Here is a 25,220-nt window from a genome sequence, read left to right on the forward strand (position 1 = left end):
TTCTGAGGTGGTGGTCGAGAACGTACAACAAGAATCTTCATCTACGTTTGTATAAAACGTCCTCGGGTCAGTTTTCTATTAAATATGGTAAAATGTTTATGAAACAGTTTCCTCAGAGACTTAAAGATGCTCTGCTCTTCATCGACTCTTCTTCATACTGTAAATGTCTCATTCACTTTTCTTCTGCTGGTTTCCATTATGTCAAACTGGTGATTTTGTTCTTTTACCTGCACCAAGGACGAGATGTTTCCACCAGTTGGTTTGAAGAGGAAAGAAAAGCTGAGTCATGATTCCAGTGAAGTCGGTGGAAGGATGTTTATTGAGCATTAAAGCAGAGACAAGTAGAAACAGAACTTTTCTCTCTGAGATGTTTTTCTTCTCGTTACATCTGGTTTGTCACAGAGGAAATGATCCATGTGTTTGACTCATAGACTGAATATAAAGGCTTTGACTGGGATGTGCTGCTGTTATACTGCAGCGCCACCTGTGGGTCAAAAGTAGAAAAGCCACCACCGCTCTGCACCTGATGCAGAAATCAAAACGTCCCATTTTTAAGTCCAGAGTTTTGATCTTTTGTGTCAAAGACAAAACTCTGATTTTAAACTCAAAGTGATTTCAATGTGTTGAACTTTGTGTTGAACTAAATCAATTTGTGACGTGAATCCAGGAACTTTAAGATCATAAACAAACATATACACAGAATGTGGTTCTACACACATGGAGACACACTGAGGGACAAAGGTGGACAATAATAAAGACAAACTTAAACACACTGTATGTGACTCTTTATAGAGGGTTTAAATATTCTGCTTGTGTTGTGTCATTTCAATAAACACATTCTTCATATGAATAAACACATCGGGGCAGGAAGGTTGCTGGTTTGAATCCGGTTCAGATGGGGTCTTCCTGTGTGGAGTCTGCATGTTCTCCCCGTGTTTTCTCCAGGTGCTCCGGCTTCATCTCACAAACACATGCAGATTAGGGGTTGTGTAGATTGGAGACTACACACAAGCTGCTGCTGCTTCAGCCTCTGGATCCTCAGGACACAGCTCAGCCTCCGTCCACACACACTGTCCTCTTCACACTCAGCTTCACTAAGGCCACCACCTGTTGAGAGAAGGAGACATCAGTGTCACAGAGACTCACTTCATCAGCTGTGAGTCAGTGATGCAGCTCATCCAGTAGAAAGAGCAGCAGGGACTTCAGTCCTGTTCAGAGGTGGAGCAGCTTCCTCTCTGCTTCATGTTCACGTGTTGGAATGAACACGCTAAGAGCTCAGTGTGTGTCCTCTGCATGTCAAAGTGCAGAGTGGACACCTGAGAGGTGGATTTACTGCTGTTACAGGTGAAGCCATGTTTCACTGTGTGTTGATGAACATCTGCTTCTGACAAACTGGGACCAGAGGAGACAGATGGACCTCAGCAGAGGTTCTGCTCTGTATAAAGAGCTCCTGGTTACCATGTGATGAGGAGAGGCTTCAGTCCCACTGACCTCAGAGCTGTGACAAAGATCCACCTGATCAGTTCTTCACTGATGAAGTGAGAGGACAAACTGTCTCAGATCAGATGAAGACGACACCGTCTCTGTCCATCGTGTGAGGCTGTCAGCTGTGGTCCAGCTTCACTTCCTGTTCACATGAAAACAACAACAACTGTCGTCTTCACGTCAACTCAGTCACGTGATCCCAAGCAGCTTGTGGCTCGTCTGATTGGCCGACTGCTGTCTCTCTGTGTCTCTGTCCAATCCTGACTTCTGTCCTCATTGTCCTCTCACAGCTTCACTGAGGAAACACTGAGGCCTGAACTATGAAGACACTTCAACATGTCCAGGAGATCTTTCTGAGATCAGCTCAACTGAACCTGACAGACACAGTCAGGCTAAGAGGTCACATGACGCTGGTTATCAACTCGTTAAGTTAACTCAGGTTTTCCTCATCGAGATCTGAGCGTGCACATGAAAGAGGCGGGGTTTACAGTGTGTGACCAATCACAGACATGGACAGTTTGACTGACAGCAGAGCCTCATATTTCACAACCAGGATCAAACTGTTCTATAATAAAAATCAGAGGAGAACAAACACCTGATCCAGAATAAAAGAAACTCAGTCACAGCTGCTAAATGCAGGAGGAACAGCTGGTAAAACATCTGGATCATGTCAATGTGTAAGTTACAGCGCCCCCTGGTGGCATCTGGTAAAAATATATTACGTGACCACCACATAATAACGTGTGGGAATGAGATAAATAACTTGAGGCCACGAGACCTGAATCTGTTGTTTACTAACAAGACGAGTGGAAGACAAGAAGACACACACTGTCTCACTGACTCTGAGGACACACACTGTCTCTGAGGACACACACTGTCTCACTGTCTGTTAGGACACACACCGTCTCACTGACGCTTAGGACACACACTGACTCTGAGGACACACACTGTCTCACTGTCTCTGAGGACACGCACATGGACCTGTCTCCAGGAAGCTGACTGAGGTCATCTGGTGTTTTGGGGACAGGATGAGTCTGGAGACATTGAGATGTTCTGGGTGAGTTAGAGATCAACTGAACCAACCAGACGTTGATTTAAACTTCTCTTATCCGTCCCTTTAAGGACAGTGTGCACCAACAGTGTAGAGTCACTGTGGTCAGTGGGCGGAGCTTCTATACGGGTTGATCTCCAACTTAACCTGGAGCAGGTCAGCCGTTCATCAGAAGTTACCATGGTGATTGAGCTGGTTAAGAAGTGGACGAGCTTCGTAGAACTGAAAAAACTAAACCTGAAGTTGGACGAGTGGACTAACAAGACGAGTGGAAGACAAGAAGACACAAACTGTCTCACTGACTCTGAGGACACAAACTGTCTCACTGTCTCTGAGGACACACACTGTGGTGGACACCTCTGACATCACTACTCAATAGAAACACATGAGCCTGATAACCACAAATCCTGCTTGGTAGCACAGACCCTGGATCTGTGATACTGACTGTGTTTAGTAACATACTGATGAAAGCAGCGTGGACTGACTCCAACCATCTACTGACCTCAGAGTCTCCAGTCGACAGGTTGGACTCTGCTGTAGATCAATCAGCTCCTTCACTGCTGAGTCCTGCAGGTTGTTTAGTCTCAGATCCAGTTCTCTCAGATGAGAGGGGTTTGACCTCAGAGCTGAAGCCAGAGAAGAACAGCTGATCTCTGACAGACTGCAGCTCTCCAACCTGGATAAAGAATAAAACTTAACTGTAAATTAAACTGAGTTCATGTGTGAAAATAACAGACACATATTCATGTCAGCACAGACTCATAACATGGAAGATAAATATGAAATCAGACATGTTGACTAAAAACGAGTCCTGATTCAGAACAAATAGATTATTTGGACCTGGTCTCTGTCCTGCAGATCAGTTTAGGAAATCCAGAACTAAACTCAGTGTTTTAACAAGTAGCTGAATATTTAAAATGTCACAGATTAATTAGTGAATGGATTCAAGTTATGTATGAAGAGGAATTATGTTAAATTAGGATTAAATTAGATAAATTGTGAATAACTGCTGTTTTATAGATATGAGATCTACAAAAGTCAGTCAGTGAACTGACCTCAGAGTCTCCAGTCGACAGGTTGGACTCTGTAGAAAACCACACAGCTCCTTCACTGCTGAGTCCTGCAGGTTGTTCCAGCTCAGATCCAGTTCTCTCAGATGAGAGGGGTTTGACCTCAGAGCTGAAGCCAGAGAAGAACAGCTGATCTCTGTCAGTCTGCAGTTTTTCAACCTGGATAAATAAATATGAATATTAGAATGTGTCCTCCTGTTGTTGTGGATCTTCATCATGTCAACACAGACTCTCAACATGCTGCTGACCTCAGTCCAGTCTGTGACCTGAAGATAAATATCAGATCAGACATGTTGGACCATTGTTTCATTCATCAGCTTCTTCTCTGTGTGTTGGTCACTGAGCAGGTTTGTGTAATTAAACACTGTTTAAAGTAGGGATGGCTCCTGATGTCACTTCCTGTTTGTTTCTATACTTATCAACTGTCCACCGTGTTTCAATAAGAATGTGTCTTATTTTGAAAACCTGAGGAGGACGAGTGCTCGGCCTCAGTCCACATGTTATTTACTGACACTTTCTTAGTGATCAGGAGCAGGTGAGTGCAGGTGAATGGAGTTGATGAGGTGGACGTGACTGACAGGCTGGGTGAGTGACAGATGACTGAGGGACAGTGAGCAGAGCAGAACTGAGACAATTTAAATAAATAATGACCCAATAAGAAGGAAAGTCTGAAAAGTGAAGAAGGATTTAAGGACCTCAGAGTCTCCAGTCGACAGTTTGGACTCTCCAGTCCAGAACACAGCAGCTTCACTTCTGAATCCTGCAGCTCGTTGTTCCTCAGATCCAGTTCTCTCAGATGTGAGGGGTCTGACTTCAGAGCTGAGGCCACGACTTCATAGTGAGTCTCTGAGAGTCGACAACCACAGAGTCTGTAATTAAAGAAAATATCAAATCTGTGAGAATTAAATCAGAAAACACAACATTCATACAAAACGTGATCATGTGACCCTCACCCTGGTAAATCCCCTCTTTGTTAAAAACTCCTCAAGAGAATCCTTTCAGATTTGGTTCAAGCGTTCATTCAGACTAACAGAGGAACTCATTAGATTCAAGTGGTCAAAGGTCAGAGGTCAAAGGTCAAGGTCACTTAACATGTTCATGGCCTCTTGAACATGATATCTCAAGTCTGTCTTCAGTGGATTTCTTCACATTTTCAGTGGTCAAAGGTCAAAGGTCACAGTGACCTAATATTATTGTGAAGTCAACATGTCAGGAACCTGGAGGGACGGACACTGCACTGGTTGGTGGTGGAGGACAAACGCAGAGTGGGAACTCTGGTTTGACCAGAAAGAAGAAGAAACTATATTTCCTGCTTCTTCAGTTTAAAGGAACCGTCAGTGATTCTCATCCAAACACTGATTCAGTGATCGTCTCCTCACTCTGTGCTGTTTGATCATATATATATTTATATATATAAATATATATATACACAGTATATACAATAATGATAATAATGACTTCATCACACACACTGAGTGTATTTGAAGAACAACTCATCTCCACTGATTGAACATGTTATTGATCATGTCTGGACTCACCGAGCCTTCCTGCAGTTCCTCACAGCTGGGATCAGTCTCCGTCGACCCTGGATTGATGTGTTGAACTTCTTCAGGTCCAACTCATCCAGAACCTCCTCTGACATCTGCAGCATGTAGGCCAGAGCTGAGCAGTGGATGCCAGAGAGTTTCTCCTTTGATCTGTTCTCTGACGTCAGGAACTCTTTCATCTGCTGATGAACTGAGTGGTCGTTCATCTCAGTCAGACAGTGGAAGATGTTGATGCTTCTGTCAGGAGAAATGTTGTAACTCTTCATCTCCTTCAGGTTGTTGATGACTCTCTGGATGATCTCTGGATTGTTCCCTGTCCGACCCAGCAGGCCTCCTAAGACTCTCTGGTTGGACTCCAGACTGAGGCCGTGAAGGAAGCGAACAAACAGGTCCAGATGACCATTTGTACTGGTGAGGGATTTCTTCATGGTTCTCTTCAGGAGGTCATCCAGGGAGAAGGTACTGTCTGTTTTCTTACGCATTCTCAAGAACTTGTTGAGTTCTTCTGTGTTCCTCTCGGTGTAACAGTGGAACATGTAGACTGCAGCCAGAAACTCCTGAACGCTCAGATGAACAAAGCAGTAGACTGATTTCTGGAAGATCACACACTCTCTTCTGAAGATCTCAGTACAAACTCCTGAGTACACCGAGGCCTCAGGGACATTAAGACCACACTGCTCCAGGTCTTCTTGGTAGAACATGATGTTTCCTTCCTCCAGATGTTTCAGTGCCAGCCTCCCCAGCTTCAGGAGAACGTCCCTGTCAGCCTCCGTCAGCTGCTGTGGAGTCGTCTCATGTCCCTCACCGTACTTGTTGTTCTTCCTCTTTGTCTGAACCAGCAGGAAGTGTGAGTACAGGTCAGTCAGGGTCTTGGGCAGCTCTCCTCTCTGGTCTGTGGTCAACATGTGCTCCAGAACTGTAGCACTGATCCAGCAGAAGACTGGGATTTGACACATGATGTGGAGGCTCCTGGACGTCTTGATGTGTGAGATGATTCTGCTGCACAGCTCTTCATCACTGAATCTCCTCCTGAAGTACTCCTCCTTCTGGGCCTCAGTGAAGCCTCGTACTTCTGTGACCCTGTCAACACACGCAGGAGGGATCTGATTGGCCGCCGCAGGTCTGGAGGTTATCCAGACGAGAGCCGAGGGAAGCAGATTCCCCCGGATGAGGTTTGTCAGCAGCACGTTGACTGATGACCTCTGTGTGACCTCAGACACAAGCTCCCTGTGGTTGAAGTCCAGAGAAGGTCTGCTTTCATCCAGGCCGTCAAAGATGAACAAAGGTTTACAGACAGCGAGCGTCTCTGCCGTGATCTTCTGTAACTCTGGATTGAAAACATGGAGCAGCGTGAGAAGACTGTGCTGCTGGTCCTTCACCAGGTTCAGCTCCCTGAACGAAAGCACAGCCAGCAGACCCACATCCTGGTTCTCTAAACCCTCTGCCCAGTCCAGAGTGAACTTCTGCACCGAGAAGGTTTTTCCAACGCCAGCGACTCCGTTGGTCAGGACGACTCTGATGCTGCTCTGCTGGTCAGTGGAGGCTTTAAAGATGTCGTGGACCTTGATGGGAGTGTCGTGGAGGATCTTCTTCTTGGAAGCCGTCTCAAGCTGCCTCACCTCATGTTGAGTATTAACCACTTCACTCTGTCCCTCTGTGATGTAGAGCTCAGTGTAGATCCTGTTGAGGAGGGTTCTACTTCCTGTTTCATCACTTCCTTCAGTCACATGTTCACATCTCCTCCTCACACTGAGCTTATGTTCATCTGAAACCTCCTGCAGACCACGATCTGCTGAAAGACAAGAAACAATGTGAGAGACAGAGAATCTGAGAATCTGCTGATTGTTTTCATCAGATACAGAAAAACTACAGAAAATAAAAGCTTTTTAACTTTGTGCTTTTCTAACGATGTTAAATGTTGATGCTGTATGAAGGAACAAAATAAAACCACATGTGCTGATGTCAGAAGTGAAGACATCAGCAGACACATGTACAGTGCTGCTCTGACCGGCTGTCTGACCTCCAGCTCCTCTTCTGGATCTTTTTCCACACTGGGGACAGGAGGAGTCTCCTGAAGAACCAGACTGGTCCCAGTATGAGGTGATGCACTGTCTGCAGAACCAGTGTCCACAGCTGGTGGAGACTGGATCCTTCAGGACGTCCTGACACGAAGCACAGCAGGACGACTGCTCCTCCTCAGAAACATGACTCCTCTTCCTCTCCCTGTGAAGACATGTCCTGATAACTCACATGTCACAGTCAAAGGTTGTCATCACTTCTGTCAAGGAGGTTTTGTGTTCACCCAGTATGTTTGTGTGTTGGTTGGTTCGTTAGTGGGATTATAAAAAACAACAGATTACCAGTAAACTTGGTGGAAGGTTGTGGTCTGTGAACCAGATCGGGGGGGGGGGGGTCCTCTTTCACAGACATGTTCAGAGGACTGATGTTTACCAGTGTGTGGAATTTGGTGCAGATCCAAATCAAAATGAGTCTCTAGTGGATTTCAAAGTGGTTTCATAAGGAGCGTGTTGGTTCTTGGTGGAGGTCTGAGCTCTTTGAGTGATTCTGAGAGATTAGTCACCAACTTCAATGAAGCTGTGTCCTAATGCAGGGGCCACACTAGAGGAAACTAGATCCTCTTCAGAGCAGGTCCCAGTAGAAACAGTCTCTTACTCTGTGTGTGAGGGTCCAGGTTCATTACTGAAGTTTAGAGGATTCATCATGGACCGGTCACTCTTCAGAGACAGACAGCTGGACCCTGGAGACTCTGCTCTCAGTCTGTGGTCCTGACCTCTGCAAACACAAACATGTTTTATTCAGAACACATCATTCACTGGTTCATTCTGTGAGGATTCAGTTTGGAGCTTCACATGTTTGCAGCAGGTCTCTTACTCTGTGTGTGAGGGTCCAGGTTCATTACTGAAGACTGGAGGAGGTTTCATAGACCAGTCACTCTTCAGAGACACACAGCTGAACCCTGGAGACTCTGCTCTGTCCTCTTCCTCTTCTTGAACACTCATCTTCAGTCTGAGAGGAGAAACACTGTGAGCTCAAAGGAAAACAAGTGTGTCTGTTTAAGAAACACACACACACTCAAAAACACACACACACACACACATACACACACACCACCCAGATATCTTCCAAAGACCCACTTAGGAGGGTCATACTCATATTTATATATTTTGTCATTTCTGTTAAAGGCTGAATGTATAAATATACACAAAGAAATTTAGTTATACAACTTTATCTGTTCAATGCACAATATTCACATTAATATGAATTCATATTTACAGCATCTGTTCAATCTTTATCTTCTCAGCTCAACAATGTTCTGCAGAGTTCTGCTACTGCAGCACAATGTTTTTAACAAAGGCTTTGACTTTAGTATATAGTCATAAATATGAATATTACCTTGTAAGTACATATTGATCATTATTTCTCCAGCTGTCAGTCACCCACTTCCATTGAGTGTGATAAGGACTGAACTCTGTGTCTGTAGGAGTGAGACATGTGACCTCAGGAGGCCTCAAGTAGTTTGGATGCAAGTTTCAATCAACCACTCGATTATTCAGCCAGTTGCAGCCGTTTGAATTAAGTACGTAGAAATTAAAGTAAAAGAATTGATGTCTCAAAGTATGCAAGAGGTGTGCTATTGTACAAGAACAATAATAAAGTTCCCTTTCATGTAATATTGGTTCATGTCATTTGTAAATCCACCAATAAACCTGCAGAGCCAAAAACAAACGTTGAATAAAAAAGTTTTTTTGCAACTTGAGCATTTCCTGATCTCCACTCAAACCAATCAACTACATTAAAGTGAATTAATACAAGCTTGTAAAAGTTCATGTGTCCTTCAACCCCCGGTCACTAAGAGAAGAAACTCAACATCTAGAATCATGCTCACGTCATAAAGGCTGGATTTGAATCACAGAACTTTATAGACAGTAACACTGAGAGCACATCAGTCACAGCTTGAAGCAGCACTCTGTATCTCCACTCAGTTCTATGGCTTTGTGCCCAAATGAAGGTCAAACACAAGATCTTCAACTTTATATTGACTTTAAAACTCACACAAAACCAGAATGAGGTGTGTGTGTGTGTGTGTGTGTGTGTGTGTGTGTGTACCTGGCTCTGCAGAGGGCAGGTGAAAATGGAGTCTGACCGCTCCCTGTTCTCAGGCTCCTCCTCCCTGTTGAACCAGTTCACTCTTGAAATCACCCAGTTCAATGTCCAGTTCATACCCATCAAGATAAACTAGTTCACAGTTCATGTTTTATTGTGATGTTATAATGTAGATAACAAACTTAGGATCATGTATTTAGTTTATAATGGACAGTGTGGGATCATGAATCCAGATCTTCACTTTAACACTGAGTCCTGACTGGGAGCGTCTACTGGGACTGAGCCGTACAATGAGATTCATCATGATGTTTAAATGGAGCTGAAAAGTGACCTGCTGTTCACATCTGTCTCTGGATCCAGTGAAAAACACTGAGAGTAAAATAATATGAATGAATAATATAAATGTAGCTGATCACTCACCAGCCTCAGACTTCACGTCTCCTCCGTCTGCTCCTTGAAGTTAGAACGAGTCTGAACACTTTCACTTTCACTGGAGGCTGAATTTCACTTCCTCTCTGCAGTTACTGGAAATCATATGACTGTGTGTGTGTGTGTGTGTGTGTGTGTGTGTGTGTTTGTGTGTGTGTGTGTTCTACAATTAAATATATATATATATAACATTCATTATTATTATTGATATTACCTGTAACATCATGTGAACTCGATGAAGACGTGTTTCCTTGAGATCGGTCTGATTCGTCAATAGTTTGTTAAAATGTGGAAAACTCCCAAACGGCCCAACTCCATCAAATGAAGCCTGAGCTCAAACCCATGTTTCCTCCTGGGAGTTGAAGGTTGTTATATTTGGTGTTGGAGCTGAATGTGTGACTCCATCTGCAGAACTCTGCCACGTCAGGTCACATTCATACAGTCCAGTCACAGTGTGGTTCATAGATCTAGAGAAATACAGCTGCATTGTGTTGCATCATTTGACCGTTGTGTATTTCAATAACTGCTGAGATTTGCATCCCCTTCTTTTCTCTGACTAGACGAGTGTTCGATGTATGAAATGATCCAAGTAGAAACAGTACCAGTGTTTGACCACAAGGTGTCAGCAAAGAGCAAGAGCACCTGGCTGCAGACAACATGGTTTTCCCATCAAGTCTAAACTGGATGAACTGGAATTCCACCATAGAAACTACTTTCTATGAAAACAAGAAATAAAACTGATGTGAGTGTAAATTCTATTTCACAGAAAACTTGACCAAAGCCTTGATCATCTTTTCATTGGATTTATTTGACATGTAAGTTGTGATTTAGTGTTTTATTCACATACAGTAGAAAACAAGTTGATCTCAAAGTTTATTGGAGAATAGTGACGTTAAAAAACAGTTTTTATTTGATTCAAAGAAAAACACACGTTTGTTTAAGTATAAACACAAAATACTAAACTCTAACACATGAAGGAAGAAAACCATAGAAAACAGAGTTCTTTAATATACATCATGAATAATAATTATTAGTCACATGGCAGAACTGATAAGATGCACAAACCAGGTATTTTCAAGCAAGGTTCATTTCATGTGTGCGTCTCCACTCAGGCCTTTAATCCACCCACTGTAATAAGTATGAGGTCTAGATCTCATCAGTGTAGATCAGCAACACATAAATACATGTAGATCCTGATGATTTTAATATAATATGAATATCATATCTGACACAGAGTTTGTCTTTTAAAGTGTCAACAACAAGGATCCATGATGAAACAAGTCACACACCAAAGAATCTTGGAGCCTTTGTGATGAGCTGGTTTATAATTCAGAGCGTAGACTGTAAATAAAGATGGACGACATGGCAGCTCCCAAAAGTGAAGTCAAAGCGTCTCAACTGCCCCCTGGTGGCTGGCTGCTTAACTGCAGAATTGCAAAACAAATAACAATCCAAGTAGACGTTAAATAAAAGTTGTTTCTGTCATTTCAGGTCGTTCTTCTCTCTCTGATGTTTGTTCAAGTGTTTCTGATCAGTTTGGTTTGAATCAGTTATTTGATGATATAGAAACAGGCTGAGACGTGATGATTGACAGCTGACACTGACTCCTGATTGGTCGAGCCTGTGTACGGGTTCGACCTGGATACCACGGCTCCATCCCCCGATCAGACTGGAACTCTGACTGAGGTCATCATCGCGAGGTGGAAGTGTTGGTACGTGAGATGTTTGGACCTGATTTCTGGATCGAGGGAGAAGTGGAGACGCTTTGCAAAACTTTATTTCCAGTCTGTGATTCAGACGCCTGAGGACGTCCTGCTGCTCTGAACTTAGAGAACCACAGGTTCCAGCTGCTGTTGGTTCCAAACCACAGTGAACGCTGCTGGTAACACCAGTTCAGAGACAATTCACGTTTCCTACACTGCTCTTTCCACGGTGTCTAATATTCAGGTTGAGTATATACTACTCTCTGTTTTATATTACACTCAGTCTTTAATGCATTTTGCTCCAAAACAAAGCGTTGTTGTCCTCTGAGTTCACAGGAGCTGTTGTCCTGAGTCTCTGTCCTGCAGCCGACTAGAGAGGAGGCTCGGGGGGGTTGTTCCTCCTCACCCGAGCTTTCCTGCTCTCCTGTTTCAGCTTCAGAGTGCGGAGCTTCTGCTGCCGCCGCTTCTCTCGGTACCACAGCTGCTCACAGTACTCGTCCAAGCTCAGACTGTTGCTCCCCACCATGTGCAGGTCCTTGTAGCTCCGGTGCTGCGGCAGCCACGAGTTCCTGAGTCCCGGCAGAGACGCCGGGGGGGGAGGGCCCGGGAACACGGGTAGGGCCCCCCCCGCCGGGCCAGTCTTCCCGTGGCTGGGGCCGTGGCTCTGCTGGTGTGGGGCAGCCGGGTGGAGGCTGTGGTTGGGGATGATGTGAAGGCGGTAGCGGGCCAGGACCTGGCTGTAGGAGTGCTCGTGGCCGGTGCAGGTGTAGAGGCCTGCGTCAGCCAGCTCTAGGCGTTGAACCAGCAACCCACGCTTCATGTGGAGAGAGCGGTGGTCATCGCTGAGAGGAAGCTGACAGAGAGAGAGAGGGTGTTTAGAGCAGAGGACGGAGCTTCTTCACTGATCTGCTCATGGAGAGACAGTTGGTGTCACGTGTCAAGAAGGAGACTTCCACCAAAGAAATAGTCCCTTTACTGAGAGTCTGATTCTCTTCCTCCCATTATGCAGCAGTAGTCTTCAGATTTGATTTCATTGTGTTAAACTATAAAGATCAGGTTTACGTTTAAGTCTTTTTCATGTTTTAAAAACATTATCTGTGATTTGCTGCCACTAGGGGGCGTCTAAATCAGAACAACACCAACACACAGTTTGTTTGAGTAATATCTCCAAATCAGTCTTATATTATTATATAGATATTATTATTATATAAGTATCACAGGTCAGATCACACAGTTCATTCAGAGAGGCTCAGATTCTCTTTAACTTTAACTCACTGTTTGTTTAGCCTCCCAAATTACTGCAGCTCTTTATTCATCACCATTTGTTTGTCTTAATAATATTTGTCTTCTTTTTATTCTGTTGATTTTATTGTCTCTATTGTTTCTAACTAGACGTTTGTTTTGTGGATTCATATCATCCATCGTCACTGTGTTGAAATCTGTATTTACACTGTGTGTTTTCTGTTGTTGTGTTTGGGAAGCACTTTGTGTAGCCTGTGCAATATAAATAATGTTTATTTTAAGTCTCTTAAAACTAGAGGTTTGAAAATATCATGTGAGAAGTCATCAGCTTATACAACACCTGTCTAATTGTTTGAGGACATTTTGATTTGGAAAAGTTGCAAATATCACATGAAACTGAGAGATTATACATTTGAACAATGTTCAGGTTTCTAGAAACCTGTGGAATCATTTGGAAAAGGATCAGAGTTGCATCATGTTTGTGTTTTTAAAGCCACATCCCTCCTGAAAGCTTCTTCCTGTCTTTGAAAAGAAGATGGTCACAGTCTAATAGTGTTTAAGTCTCTATGCTTCAAGGAGAAGTGATTTAACATCAGGTTAAAGCTGGAACGTTCTTCTTCCTGAACCAGAGACACCAGCAGCAGGTTTCATGGGGACAGAAGGTTTCCTGGTTCAGACTCACTCTGTCCTCAGTTGTCTTCGAGCTGCTCGTCCACCGGAGCTCGGCCTGAGGCGACCGAGGAACGCACTCCAGGAAGGTGGAGTTTCCTTCTACGCCGTACAGAGACTTCTCCTCCACAGAGGCAGAGTCTGACGGGGAGAAACATTTAGAGCATTGAGAGTTTCTGCTGCAGATCATGGGAAATACTCAGGATGTGATTCATGTGAATCTGAAAAACCATAAGAATCAGTTTTTCTTGGAAACACGTTCTAAACAGGAAGAGAGAGTAAAGAGAAGAAGACACATCAACACCTCATGGGAACATTTCTGAGATCAGAAATAAAAGATGTGAAAAACGCTGTGTTGAAGCAGAGGAAGCTGCAGTTACACAAATCAGCCCCTAGAGGGCCCTAGAGACTGAACCCAGTATGAACTGGAGCTTCTGATGGATCCAGACTGGAGAATCAAACACAGTTGCGGTTTCATGCAGGTCTCTGATGGAGCCAGTGGCCAAACAGCTGAAACCACCATGGCTCTGCATCCCATCGCTGTGGAGCTTCTAAACCCAGGATCCATCACCCACAGTGTGTATGTGGGAGCCCTCCTGAGATCATCTGATATAAAGAGACTTCACATCAGACGGAGGAAACTCACCGTCCTCTGTGACTGGGCACTGACTCCAGGGGTCTCCATACTTCACATCCTGTCTCCGTGCCCTCCTAACACCAAACCAAGGGAAAGTTAGACGTACATGTGGTAACTGATCTGAACGAGTTGTGTCCTCATTACCCCTCCGCCCCTCTCTACCTCTTGCTGCTGGGGAAGAACCTGGAGCAGGTCTGTCCATCCCAGGAGCAGTAGGGGTCCCTGGCCAGACAACACTCAGCACAGTCCGTCCCGTACAGCTCGCACCTCTGGAGCCCCAGCTGGGCCACGCCGAGCTCGCTGGACACGTACAGCTGCTGCTGTGGTCGAGACGGACGACACAGAGAGACACTGATTTCATTGAGGGAGTTAACTGGACTGTCTTCAGGCTCTAATGTGTTCATGTTTAATTAGAGGTTTTCTGTGCATGTGAATAAAAGAGTGAGGACGAACCCTCTTGGTGGACAGCTCCATGCTCAGGACGGGAGTCGGACTCTGAGGAATAACAACAAAAAAGGACTGTTAATGAAGAACCAGACTAATACATGGGAGTTTGATAACAATCACATTTCTATGAATCTGATTTTCATTGTAGAAATTCAGAGAAGAGCAAAACAACTTTTCACATCTGGTTCATTTCTCCTGAAGTCAAATGGGATTTTGGTTTGGTGCCTGAGATCGAGTCCTTTTGTGTCGTTAATCCACTGAACATGAAAACCACTCGTCTCCCTCCTCTTCCTCACAGCCGGGTGGTTAATGTGTGTGTGTTTCTAACTCGGCCTCAGGAGCAACAAACCTCACTGTCTGCAGTCAAACCTGGAAAAGAAGGCGTCGGCCTCATGTGACCGACTCACAACTCGTTACTGGTCTTTAACTGAAGTGATCTTTCAGCCGTGCAGAGGTCGAGGTTAACGTTAAATGCTGCGGCCTCGCTCTGAGGTCAGAACTCCAATGAGTCTCTCTCTTCATCAGAGGGATAATTACCCCCCAGCTCCATTATTCTGGACCACTGCCTCATTTCACCGTCTCACAGAGGAGAGTCAGTGACCCCCGACCGCTGTGAAGGAGCCGAGGGGTCGATGAAGGAAACTCAAAGCCACCAACCACAGCCTCCCACCTGGAACCCAGTGAGGAAGCAAACAACCAGTTCCTCCTGCAGCCGTCACTTCCAGCTCTTTACGAGCAGAAGGACTCAGTTCCTGTCTCAGTTAGAAGGAAACCATGAGCGTCTGGTTTCCTGTTTGTTTGTGCTCGTTCTCTTTTCTCTTCACCTGCGCAGGGTTTTATTCTCTTTCCCTTCTCTTACATCCTCTCCTTGTTTTTCCTCCTCCTCCTCATCTTCTTTTGTGTTTTTGTTTAAAAACAAAAACACAAAAACGTGCTTTTCCTATTTTCTGTCATGTCTCTGCTCGTCTTCCTGGTGCGTTTGTAAACAGAGAGGATCTTGGGAAATGTGCGTCCTGATATCTGCTCTTCTCTTTTAGAGACGGTGTAGTTGGCATCAGGTCAATCTGCAGTGAAGCCCCTCAGGACACAGGGCCACGTGTGCACATATAATGGAACCAGCTCAAATCACTGTACTTCCTGTGAGAGGTGTTTCTGTCCCTGGATCAGAAGCAGCATTAAAACTTCATTCACAGATGAGTTTCACCTTGAAGACGCTCAGCTCCTCCAGAATGATCTCCTCTGGGTCCCAGGAGTCTGTGGTGACCGACACCACCTTCACCACCTTCCCATCATCTGCACCACGACAGGAGAGAGTTCAGGTCAACGCACATTTCATATTCACGATGATCAGAATAACAACACAAAAACAACTCATCGATAAAACATCAGATAAACTTCAATTCTCACAAACGAGAAGTGAGAGAAAGGTCATGGAACATTCTTCAACTGTCGCAACGGTAACACAGGACACATCCCTGTGTGACACGGGGGTGGAGCCTGACTGAGAGCTCGAGGCCACGCCCACTTGTACCCATTGGACACCACCAGCTGTCAGTCACACTGTGGTGTACCCCCCTAGAGACTGAGACATAAACTCATGAATGTTTACTGACGTCATAAAGTGAGAAGTAGAGTCACTTTCTATAGAAACCACCAGAGGAGTCGCCCCCTGCTGGTCACTACACAGAAGACATGATTCAGGTGCTTCAGCATCGGCTTCACTTTCTGAACTCGGAGTCTGCGTCAGCTGTGTAGCGCCCTCTGCAGGTCTGGAAGAGCTTTGTCAAGTCTGTAACAGTGATAACAGCTCGGCCTAAGAGAATAAAATTAAATAAAGTAATAACCTGCAACACAAACTGAACATTATAAGTAAACATAAACACTGATAGGCTTGAGTAGATGAGACCCAGCCTCCCTCTACCCCCCCTGCTGGTTCACACTGGTTCTCTGTTCACAACCTGCAGCTCCTTAGTCCAACCAGGTCTCCACTGAGGACCTCTGACATCACATGGGTTCAATTCTTCATTCTTTAGTTAGAACACCTGAGTTTGTGAAGCTCCAGGCTGCAGCAGCACGCCTGACGTCCATTAAAGTGTTTACGTTCAACTAAAGGACAGTTATGACTCAGTGGTTTATTTTTAGGACCTGCAGTGAGTGGAGGTCAAGGTTCATCAGGCTGAGAACTTCACGAGGAAACATGGATCTGGTCCTCGGAGACATCTCCTCTCTCCTCTCTCAGTTTCTATCACTTCAGCTGCTTCAGGCCTCAAAGTAAATTCTCTTCTCCTTCAACTCTTCCATTCAAGGGTGAAATTCTGAAGTCTCTATGATCTGAGCTCTGTAGTAAACACAGTACACATAGTACACATAGTACACATAGTACACATTACATGTCGGGCCTCACTCTCACTCCATCAGTTGCTCCTCTTTCCCAAACTCTCTCTCTGCTCCTCACCTGTTCCCAGGTGTAAGACGTCGTAAGGTCCGTCCTCGGCCTCCACCCTGTCCACCACCACTCTCTTGAACATGCAGGGCGCGTTGACCCGGGTTATGATTGGTCGCCCTCCGAGGGGCGGGACCGGCTCCCACATCAGCTGATGCTGCCGCATGAAGCTCACCACCTCGTCTGGGAAGTCCTTGGTGGATTTGTGGAGGGCGTCGTAGGTCTCACTGGGACACTGGAGGACGAGAGACATGGTGAGAGGGGAGAGGCTGTGTGTGTGTGTGTGTGTGTCTGTCTGTGTGTGTGTGTGGGGGGGGGGTGTCAGTCAGCAGTGTGACAGACTGAGAGGTGAGTTCTCAGGGAGGGTGCAGCAGTACCTGAGCTACTAAAGCATTAACCCCTCTGACATGTAAAAGTTAAACCACCAGACGTCGGAGCCTCTCACGACTTCATCATCTTGTTTTCACGTGTGTGTTCAGAGTCTCTGATCTCAGGAGATTCTCACTTAGTCCCACAAACACAAAACCATCGGCTCATCACTATATTTACAAAGAGTCACGAGCCCAGAGCTTCAGAGAAAAGAAATCCCCTGACCCTTTCTCTAAGTGGTCGGTTCACCCGAGTTCACTTTGTCACTTCTCGCCTGAAGAGAAGAATTCTGGAAGATTCTGGAATGTTTCATCACTTTCTTTAACATTTTTTGTTCTTGACAGTTTCACAGATTCGTCACAAAATAATTCATGGATCTTGATGAAAACAAAAAGAAGCGGCTCATTCAGGAGTCTGATATTTATGAGTCTATGATTTCAAAGACTTGTTCATTCTTGTGATGTCTGTGTACTCACAGCTCCAGGTCTGGGATATGGGATGCGACCTTTGAACTCCACCCAGCGATAGTCGGGACCTTCTTTATGGGCAAACGGTCCGTTGAAAGCTGCACGGATCGACGCCATGGAGTAGACACACACGGCCGAACCACGAAATACAGAACTGTGGACGACAAAGAAGAGGTGTTGGTGGAGGTGGTGAACGACAGAGTGTGAAGAGAGAGGAGGAGGACGGAGACAGTCAGGGAATGTTTTGTATTGAACAGGGACGCTGCAGTAAAGAAAGAAAGGGATGAGAGAGTGAAGAGAGAGAAGGAACAGAGGGAACAGGACAGGAAGAGGAAATAAGAAGTGGGAGAGCTTTTATACGTCAGGGTTAAAATAACACAACCGGCCGGGCCTCTTCACCTTTGACCCCGACACACACCCACAGCTCTGATCTGCCTCACCGCTGGGCGTGCACGAGGCGGCCTGGCTGTGGGTCAGTCTGTTTATAATAAACTGAGTAAATATATAATATATATATATATTTTTAACTATAAATAGAAATACAATTAGTGTCTAATATAACTTCCAAGTCCTTTGCTGCTTCCATCCAGTCCCAGTTATTCACACGATTCTCTCTCTCTCCTCTCGTCTGTCGGCCATTTGTCTTTCAATCAGCTGAACACAAGGCATGATGGTCAACATGTGTATCTCTTGGGTTGTTGACCATCGGTTGTGTTACTTTACACAATGAGTGCATTATGTAGGATATAAAAATGATCTCTACATAATCACACAGCTCAATAAAATGTCACTTTATAGTGAGTAGTAATTTAGTGACACAAAAGACCCAATAGAAAGGATTTGTCATGAACGTTTGTGTGTTTCTCGAGGTTGTAGCCTCCAACAAGGACGTCAAGTCTCCAAAGACACTTCTGGAACTTTGAGTCAAGTCATCATGACACGTGCATCACAGCTAAACATCTATATCTAAGTTTCCTGGAGCTGCTGAGCGACGGGCGTGTTCTCACCTGGACGTGCTGAAGACGCCGTAGATGGTGGGATTTTGAGGGTCTTTGGTTTCCAGAACAAAAATGTCCTCTGGAAAAAAAACACAACACACAGTCACAGCATTGAACTTCAACATCATGAATGAAACGCTGTTCACTGAGGAGGTCAAGAGGTCAGGGGTCATTGTAATGTGCTGGTTTGAAAAGACGGGAAAAGATCAATAAATTCAGTTCATTTAAATTTCAATAAATATAAAAAGGCAACAAAGATAAACCGATAGATTCAGAGAGAGTTCACAGCCTCTTTCAAAAAGCTGAGGTGATAGAATACATGGGAGGACAGGGAAGGAAAGGAGGGGACAGATTCACACCGTGTCCTCTTTAGTTCAGAGACAAGAAGATAAAGGAGGAGACGCTGGTTTGTTCCAGAGGTCAAAGAAGAGGTGGAGGGCAGAGAAGGAAGGAAAAGGAGGGACGGACGTTACCCAGCTCATCGAAGTGCGTGTCCACCCCGGACGGTCCGGGGACAGAACAGACGAGTCGGGCTTTGAGGAAGGTCGTCCAGCGGTTGATCAGACTCCTCCTCCCTCCGACGTCGTTCTGGATCCAGATGAAGAGGAAAACATTCTGCTCATCTTCAGGTTGATCAAATGTGTTCATGCTCTGAGGTTCAGAAGACACTTTCCTCAGACTGTCTATTGCTGCAGCTCCTCTTTTCAGCCTCTGTCTCAAACACGTCTAGCTCATGTCTCTTTAAGACCCCCCCCCCCTCCTGATAAAGATTAAAACTGCGTAAACAGGCTTTGAGGTTTGTTTCTTCCTGTTTGGTGGGTGTGTCAGATATATCGTCCAATCAGCAGTGACGTGTATATAAACTCCGCCTTATTAAAGAGACAGTGACTCTTGTTAAGTTCAGCAGCTGTTGTTTCACATCAAATATTAGAAGCTGGAACATCAAGTGTCTTTTATTAAGCACGTATTTAAACTCATGTCGTCCACCTCCGAGATTTTCCTCAACAAGAACGACAACAAATCAACGGATCAACGTTTATGTTTAAATAAAGTTTTCACTCCGTTGAGTCGGAGCTGTTAGCGCCCTGGCTTCGGTAGAGGTGAGTCAGACGAGCTGTTTCAGGAGCTTCAGTGTTTTCTCCCTTTACCACAAACTTTGGGCTTTGTAACTTTGCAGAACTTTTATATTCACAAAAAACCTTAATAACAAAGTAGAGAAACCTCCCGTGTCCCTGGACAGTTCTTCTGTGAGTCTGTGGGATGTGAGAGCAGAACAGATTGTTGTGTTGTACATTTTCTCTCTGCCTCTTCTACCTTGCAGACTCGAGCCACACGACTATAAACCCTCTTGTCCCACTGGCCCGCCTCCACCGCCTTCTCCTTGAAGAAGAAGTACACCTTGTCGTCGTCGGGACTGTGAGTGTCCGGGATGGAGAAGGAGGCGATGAACTCTGGCTCTGATGGAGAGAGGAGGTGGAGGGAGGGTGAGGAAGAGGAGGAACGTTAGGGTCGAGAGAAACAGATCATATCTGGATTTCAGATGGAGGGAAGAAGCAGATTGACTCAGGAAGCTGCTGGAATCCAGAACCAAGGCTCAGACTGGTGCGTCTCACCGTTCAGCCAGTTGTGGTCGTAGGCTTCGGTGCGGATGTAGTGTTGACTGCTGCCCTGGATCGTCGTGCGGAAGATCGCAGCATTCGCTCCCATGAAGTCGACCGAGGTCCCAGCGTAGAGTTCACCATCTTCAGGACGAACAACGACAAACCACAGAGTGGAAAGAACAAGTTTATATCAAACTCAACAACAACTTCTCCCTCGTGAAAATTGGTTTTTGTGCATGGCCAACTGACTCGATAGCGCCACCTGAAGGGCAGCCTCCGCAGCCATTTAAATAAAAATCTGAGCACGAGGACAATGTGTTGTGTGTGTGCTGCTGGTCAGACCTACCAGTCAGTCTGGCTGTGAACGGCTCTCTGGGACTGAAGGGACATTTTCCTCGTCCTGACTCGACCGCGTGAGACAACATGAACAACGGCTCCTGAGGGAGAGAGAGGGGGGGGGGGGGGGAGAGAGAGAAGTTAAAAACCAGATAAAACACAGACTGTAAATAAAGATGGAGGACATGACGGCTGTCTGCAGTAAAGGTCATGAACCTTCTCTCTGATGTTTGAATCAGTTATTTAATGATATGAAAACCGGCTGAGACGTGATGATTGACAGCTGACACTGACTCCTGATTGGTCGAGCCTGTGTATCAGAGGGACCTCTATGCCACGCCTCCTCTCCACCACCACAGCTGCACAGACTCTGACAGTGAATGATGTCACCAGTACAAGATGGCTGCCCCTGTATCTGAAATGTATTGACTCCACCTCTGGCCGACAGGAGGAAGAGGAGATGTGTCTTCTGTCGTTTTCTGATCCTTCAAAGTTAACGAGCAGTTTTCTGATGACGCTCTAACGCAGACATGTGACGGCTCTGATCCAATCACGACTCAGTGACCCTGCTGCTCTGTGTCTGACTCATTATGGGATGTTCACCTCTGTGCTGGGTCCCAGGTGCAGGTAGGTGCACTGTGGCTGGAAGGCTCCGGTGCCACAGGCGTAAACATGAGTCTTGTTGAACGGCTGCAGCAGCCGGACAAAGTTGGCACAGTCCGTCTGAAAGAAAAACAGAAACCATCCCCTGAGGCTGTGGTCAAGGCTTTTAATGCTGAGCTCAGTCACCATATGAGACAGAAATACATAAATATAAATAAATAATCCATCCACACTTCTTACCTCCAGACTCTTCCCCGCCAGCCTGCAGTGCTCCACATGTTCTGGTGCAGCCGGCCAGTAAACCTGAGGGAAACGACACTTCAGCTACAAGACTCGATTTCAAACACCGACTCGGTTCCTTCGATGCCGAGAAGTTTGTGAACGTGTCTCAACATCTCACCGAACGTGAGGGCAGGTCCAGGCGGTCGGGCCTCAGCAGGTAGATGTGGTCTTTGCCTCCGACCAGCAGCCAACCGTGATCCTCGTCCAGCAGCATCGACTCGTAGCCGCCGCTGACTCCACCCGTCCAGAAGACGCCCGAGCTGTTCCTCAACTCTGACAGAGGAGAAGAAACAGACGGGGGGGGGGGGGCTTCATTTGAACTTCATGCTTCAATAACTGCACAGTTTGTTCTTGTAATGACGGAAATATTTACAGTGTATTTTTGCTGTTTTCCAATTTTTTAACTCTCACACACACACACACACACACACACACACACACACACACACACACACTCCAATTTCTTGAGTTAAATAAAGTAAAACAAAAGATTAAAACCATTTTTCGTTGTCTTATACATAGAAAAAATCTGTTTTATTTTAATTTATCTTGAGTTTCAGGACATTGTAATTTTTATATGTTATAAATATTTCTAATAATCTAATAATTCTCAGTTGCAGTAACAGTTATGATTTATTATTATTATTATTATTAGTAGAATTATTGGTATTATTATTTTTTTATTGCAGTGGTAGTTTGGTCCAATTGGATGAATTTGCTCTGTGGGAGGTTTATTGAGCTTAAACTCCGGGCTTCACTCTTTCTATTAGTTTCCATAATAACTTCTACACCTGTGATTCATCTACAGGATTTCATTTCCCTTCTGTTGAATCTCGGAGCAGCTGCTGTAAATCAAACCAGAGACTCAGTTTGAAAATTTCCCTGTAAATCAGCTCCTGAGCTGAATAATCACCTGACGAGCGAGGGCAACGAACCTCGAAGCTGCTGAGTGGAGCACACGCACCTCACCCTGTGGCCGAGGCCTGCTGGATGAAGGGACCACACGAAGTGTCTTTGAACGCATCACGCCACGTTTACTGCACGTCACCACCGTTAAAAAGGAAATCAGTTACTGCCCCCTGGCCGAGGACGAGGCAGCCGTGAGCACCAGGAGAGACGCGACCACACAACTGAAACTCACTAATCACACTTGAGACCTTCAATAGTTTCACACACTCACACGCTAGAAAAATAACCAATGACGTGATGAATGAAAGTGATTCTTCTAAAAGGGAAACTCACAGTTATTAAAAGTTACACTGACCTAAAAACAGATGAGACGTCTCCAGTTAAAGTGTTTCAGTCTGAAATCTATGTCTATGACACAAGTGGAACAATCAATCACACACACACACACACACACACACACACACACACACACACAATCTTTATGATTTGATAAATACATCAGCTGAGATCACACGTTTGCTGCAGCACATTAAACATCTGCCTGACTCAAAGGATCATGGGATACTGATGGCTGCTTCTAAACCTAAGTGGTGAAATATAAGAAAGAATATTGTTTATTTAGAAAAAGCTAAAATCTCTGAAATCCCAGGATGCATTGTGTTAGACGTTCAGCTGGGAGGTGTCTGGAGGGTCTGAGCGTTGGAGAGCTGGAGACTATAAAAGCGAGGAGCGTTTGATTCGATGACCTGCTGCTCTTGGCTCTGCCTCAGCGACTCCTTTACATCCCATCAATCACAAGAGGCAGCGCCGGGAAACGGAGCAGCTGATGAAAGCAGGAGATATCTCACAGAGCTCGGGGGGGGGGGACCAAAACGCTTTACATCACGTGTTCAGATCCGTCTTTCTGTAATTTGGCCCTGGAGTTTTCTATAAGTTCTCCTGATAACTTGAACCACTTCCCACAGTTTCCTCAAGAATGTTCCTCCTGGAAATACATTACTAAGTGTAGAAGCCCTGGGGCTGTGGGGAGTGACCAGTCAGAGATAGAGACAGACTCCATTACAGCCTGAGTGCAGATCTGAGGATGAGACTCCTCCACGCTCCGGCTCAGTCCGAGTTTCATCTGTTTTAATGTTAAATTGGTCTTTTCCTGTCAATCAAGGGCATAGCTGATGGTGATTGCCTCTGATTGGTCAGTCGTGATAGGGATTAGTGCTGATTGGTCAATTGGAGGAGGTCGTGACCTCGACACGTCTTGATTCAGGTGTGAGTGTGTGTGTGTGTGTGGTCCAGGAATTACTCATGTTGTGGGGACCTAAAGCTGTTTACAGCTCGAGACATGATTTAAGGTTAAAGTTAAAGTAAGGGTTGGCTAGGTTTAAGTTAAGGGGGTTAGGTGTGTCGTAACTAAGGTTAAGGTTAGTGTGAGTCTCTAGGAAATCAATGTTAGTTAATGTAACGTCTTTTCTGAGATGTTGTGTCTTTGTTCCCTTCTTTATAGTCTTTTTACTTGTTTCTTATTTCTCTTGTTTGAAGAGAGAGAGAGAGAGAGAGAGAGAGAGGGGAGAGAGGGGAGAGAGAGAGTGAGAGAGAGAGAGAGAGAGAGAGAGAGAGAATAATAATTGGCATAATTGCAGACATTTGTTAAAGATTTCAGGCCCAGTGACGACAGTGAGAGAACTCTGGGTAACTGGCCAACACCTGTACAGCACACGTATGAGTGGTGTGTGTGTAAGTGCGTGTGTGTGTGTGTAAGTGCGTGTGTGATAGTGAGTGTGTGTGTGTGTTTGATTGTTCCCCGTGATTAACTCTGATCTTCTGCAATCAGGGAGGTGATTACACCTGGATTTGCTTCATTACAATGTTTTGCATGCATTTGAATGAGTTAGTGTGTGTGTGTGTGTGTGTGTGTGTGTGTGTGTGTGGGTGCGTGTGTGTGTGGGTGCGTGTGTGTGTGTGTGAATGTGTGTGTGTGTGTGTGTGGGTGCGTGTGTGTGTTCATAAGAGCAATTCAAACTCACATGTTCTGATTTTTAGAGGAAAAGAAAGGAGCAGCTGCTCAAGTTGTCAAGTTGTCGTGATGAGTTGAACTTCTTCATCATCCCTCCACTTCAATTTGAAAACATTTTGTTTTGTCAGTAGATGAAAGCACAGCTCATATTTCAATACATACGATAAATTTATATAGGCATATATATTTAGGTTCAAATCCAGATTAAACCACGTGTTGCTTTGGGATGTTCAGGCTGATTCATTTACTTCAGACGTGCAGCATCACACGTTCGAACACATGCAACACACTGTGTGTTCTTTCCATGATGACGTTCCCTCGGTCTCATGCCGTCAGTTAGCACATGCTAACACTTACAGAGGACCAGAGGGGGGGGGGGGGGGATGTAGCCTCTGACTCAAGTGATAGAAACCAAACATGTCGGGAGGTGCTGAGCTCACACATAACTCCCAGTGGATAAGAAAGATTCTAATATGTTTCTATGTATCTGGATCACACATGTGCAAGTTGACACTAAAAGCTATCGTCTCACATAATCCAGCCTCCGGAGGAATCCCACATATCACAGGTTGAATACCACGTTTCTCTGTTTGGGTCGGCTGCCTCTCATGGAGCAGAAAGCTCCTTCACAGAAGAGAAGTGGTTTCTGTGCTCGTCCTCTCAGACACAGAGGAGACCAACGGTCAAGGTCATTCAGCCAAGGTCGTTTTCATTACAGAGGAAACTCCTCAAGCTGTTTGTTCTCTGTGAGGTTCTGGTCCGGTCTTCTCCTCTTCTCACAGTTTCAGGACACGTG

The 25,220-nt window shown here is 45.3% G+C and overlaps 2 protein-coding genes across 7 annotated transcripts in view; both read right to left on the minus strand.

Annotated features, from left to right (window-relative positions):
- Positions 1-300: 300 nt before the first annotated feature.
- Positions 301-9,777, minus strand: LOC133972388 (NLR family CARD domain-containing protein 3-like). Of its 4 annotated transcripts, none has more exons than XM_062409837.1 (10): positions 9,699-9,777; positions 9,282-9,345; positions 8,046-8,180; positions 7,827-7,946; positions 7,174-7,376; positions 5,145-6,942; positions 4,302-4,475; positions 3,592-3,765; positions 3,039-3,212; positions 301-1,107 (listed from the first exon to the last, which is right to left on the minus strand). In XM_062409837.1, exons 3-10 carry the CDS (start codon positions 8,171-8,173, stop codon positions 1,095-1,097), a joined length of 2,784 nt encoding a protein of 927 aa, XP_062265821.1. In that variant the 5' UTR covers positions 8,174-8,180; positions 9,282-9,345; positions 9,699-9,777; the 3' UTR covers positions 301-1,094. The 4 variants fall into 4 exon arrangements, with proteins under 4 accessions (XP_062265821.1, XP_062265803.1, XP_062265830.1 ...); XM_062409819.1 differs by having other exon boundaries at positions 5,145-6,945; XM_062409846.1 differs by lacking the exon at positions 3,592-3,765 and having other exon boundaries at positions 5,145-6,945.
- Positions 9,778-10,888: 1,111 nt separating this feature from the next.
- The window catches only part of si:dkey-49n23.1 (semaphorin-3D), a 47,396-nt gene continuing 33,064 nt past the window's right edge, over positions 10,889-25,220 (minus strand). For 2 of the 3 annotated variants that reach the window (XM_062410039.1, XM_062410030.1), the window contains exons 3-18: positions 21,623-21,777; positions 21,463-21,525; positions 21,223-21,342; positions 20,630-20,720; positions 20,296-20,424; positions 19,997-20,139; positions 19,156-19,270; positions 18,692-18,761; positions 17,694-17,838; positions 16,861-17,083; positions 15,610-15,698; positions 14,412-14,453; positions 14,121-14,278; positions 13,968-14,032; positions 13,335-13,462; positions 10,889-12,263 (exon numbers count right to left, since the gene is read on the minus strand). In XM_062410039.1, the coding sequence (XP_062266023.1) occupies positions 11,781-12,263; positions 13,335-13,462; positions 13,968-14,032; positions 14,121-14,278; positions 14,412-14,453; positions 15,610-15,698; positions 16,861-17,083; positions 17,694-17,838; positions 18,692-18,761; positions 19,156-19,270; positions 19,997-20,139; positions 20,296-20,424; positions 20,630-20,720; positions 21,223-21,342; positions 21,463-21,525; positions 21,623-21,777 (2,219 nt within the window). In that variant the 3' untranslated portion in view covers positions 10,889-11,780. The remainder of the gene's footprint in view (positions 12,264-13,334; positions 13,463-13,967; positions 14,033-14,120; positions 14,279-14,411; positions 14,454-15,609; positions 15,699-16,860; positions 17,084-17,693; positions 17,839-18,691; positions 18,762-19,155; positions 19,271-19,996; positions 20,140-20,295; positions 20,425-20,629; positions 20,721-21,222; positions 21,343-21,462; positions 21,526-21,622; positions 21,778-25,220) is intronic. The other variant, XM_062410047.1, reaches the window with a different exon arrangement.

The sequence above is a fragment of the Platichthys flesus genome, chromosome 2, assembly GCF_949316205.1.
Source record: "Platichthys flesus chromosome 2, fPlaFle2.1, whole genome shotgun sequence".
Lineage (NCBI taxonomy): Eukaryota > Metazoa > Chordata > Actinopteri > Pleuronectiformes > Pleuronectidae > Platichthys > Platichthys flesus.

What these genes read in the sequence shown, in the direction of transcription:
- LOC133972388 (XM_062409819.1), bottom strand. Translation starts at nt 8,173, where the DNA reads ATGAGTGTTCAAGAAGAGGAAGAGGACAGAGCAGAGTCTCCAGGGTTC. An exon ending in AGGAACTGCAGGAAGGCTCG is followed by an intron (nt 4,476 to 5,144) that starts GTGAGTCCAGAC and finishes CTTTAATTACAG; the next exon opens with ACTCTGTGGTTGTCGACTCT. An exon ending in TGTCGACTGGAGACTCTGAG is followed by an intron (nt 3,213 to 3,591) that starts GTCAGTTCACTG and finishes TTCTTTATCCAG; the next exon opens with GTTGGAGAGCTGCAGTCTGT.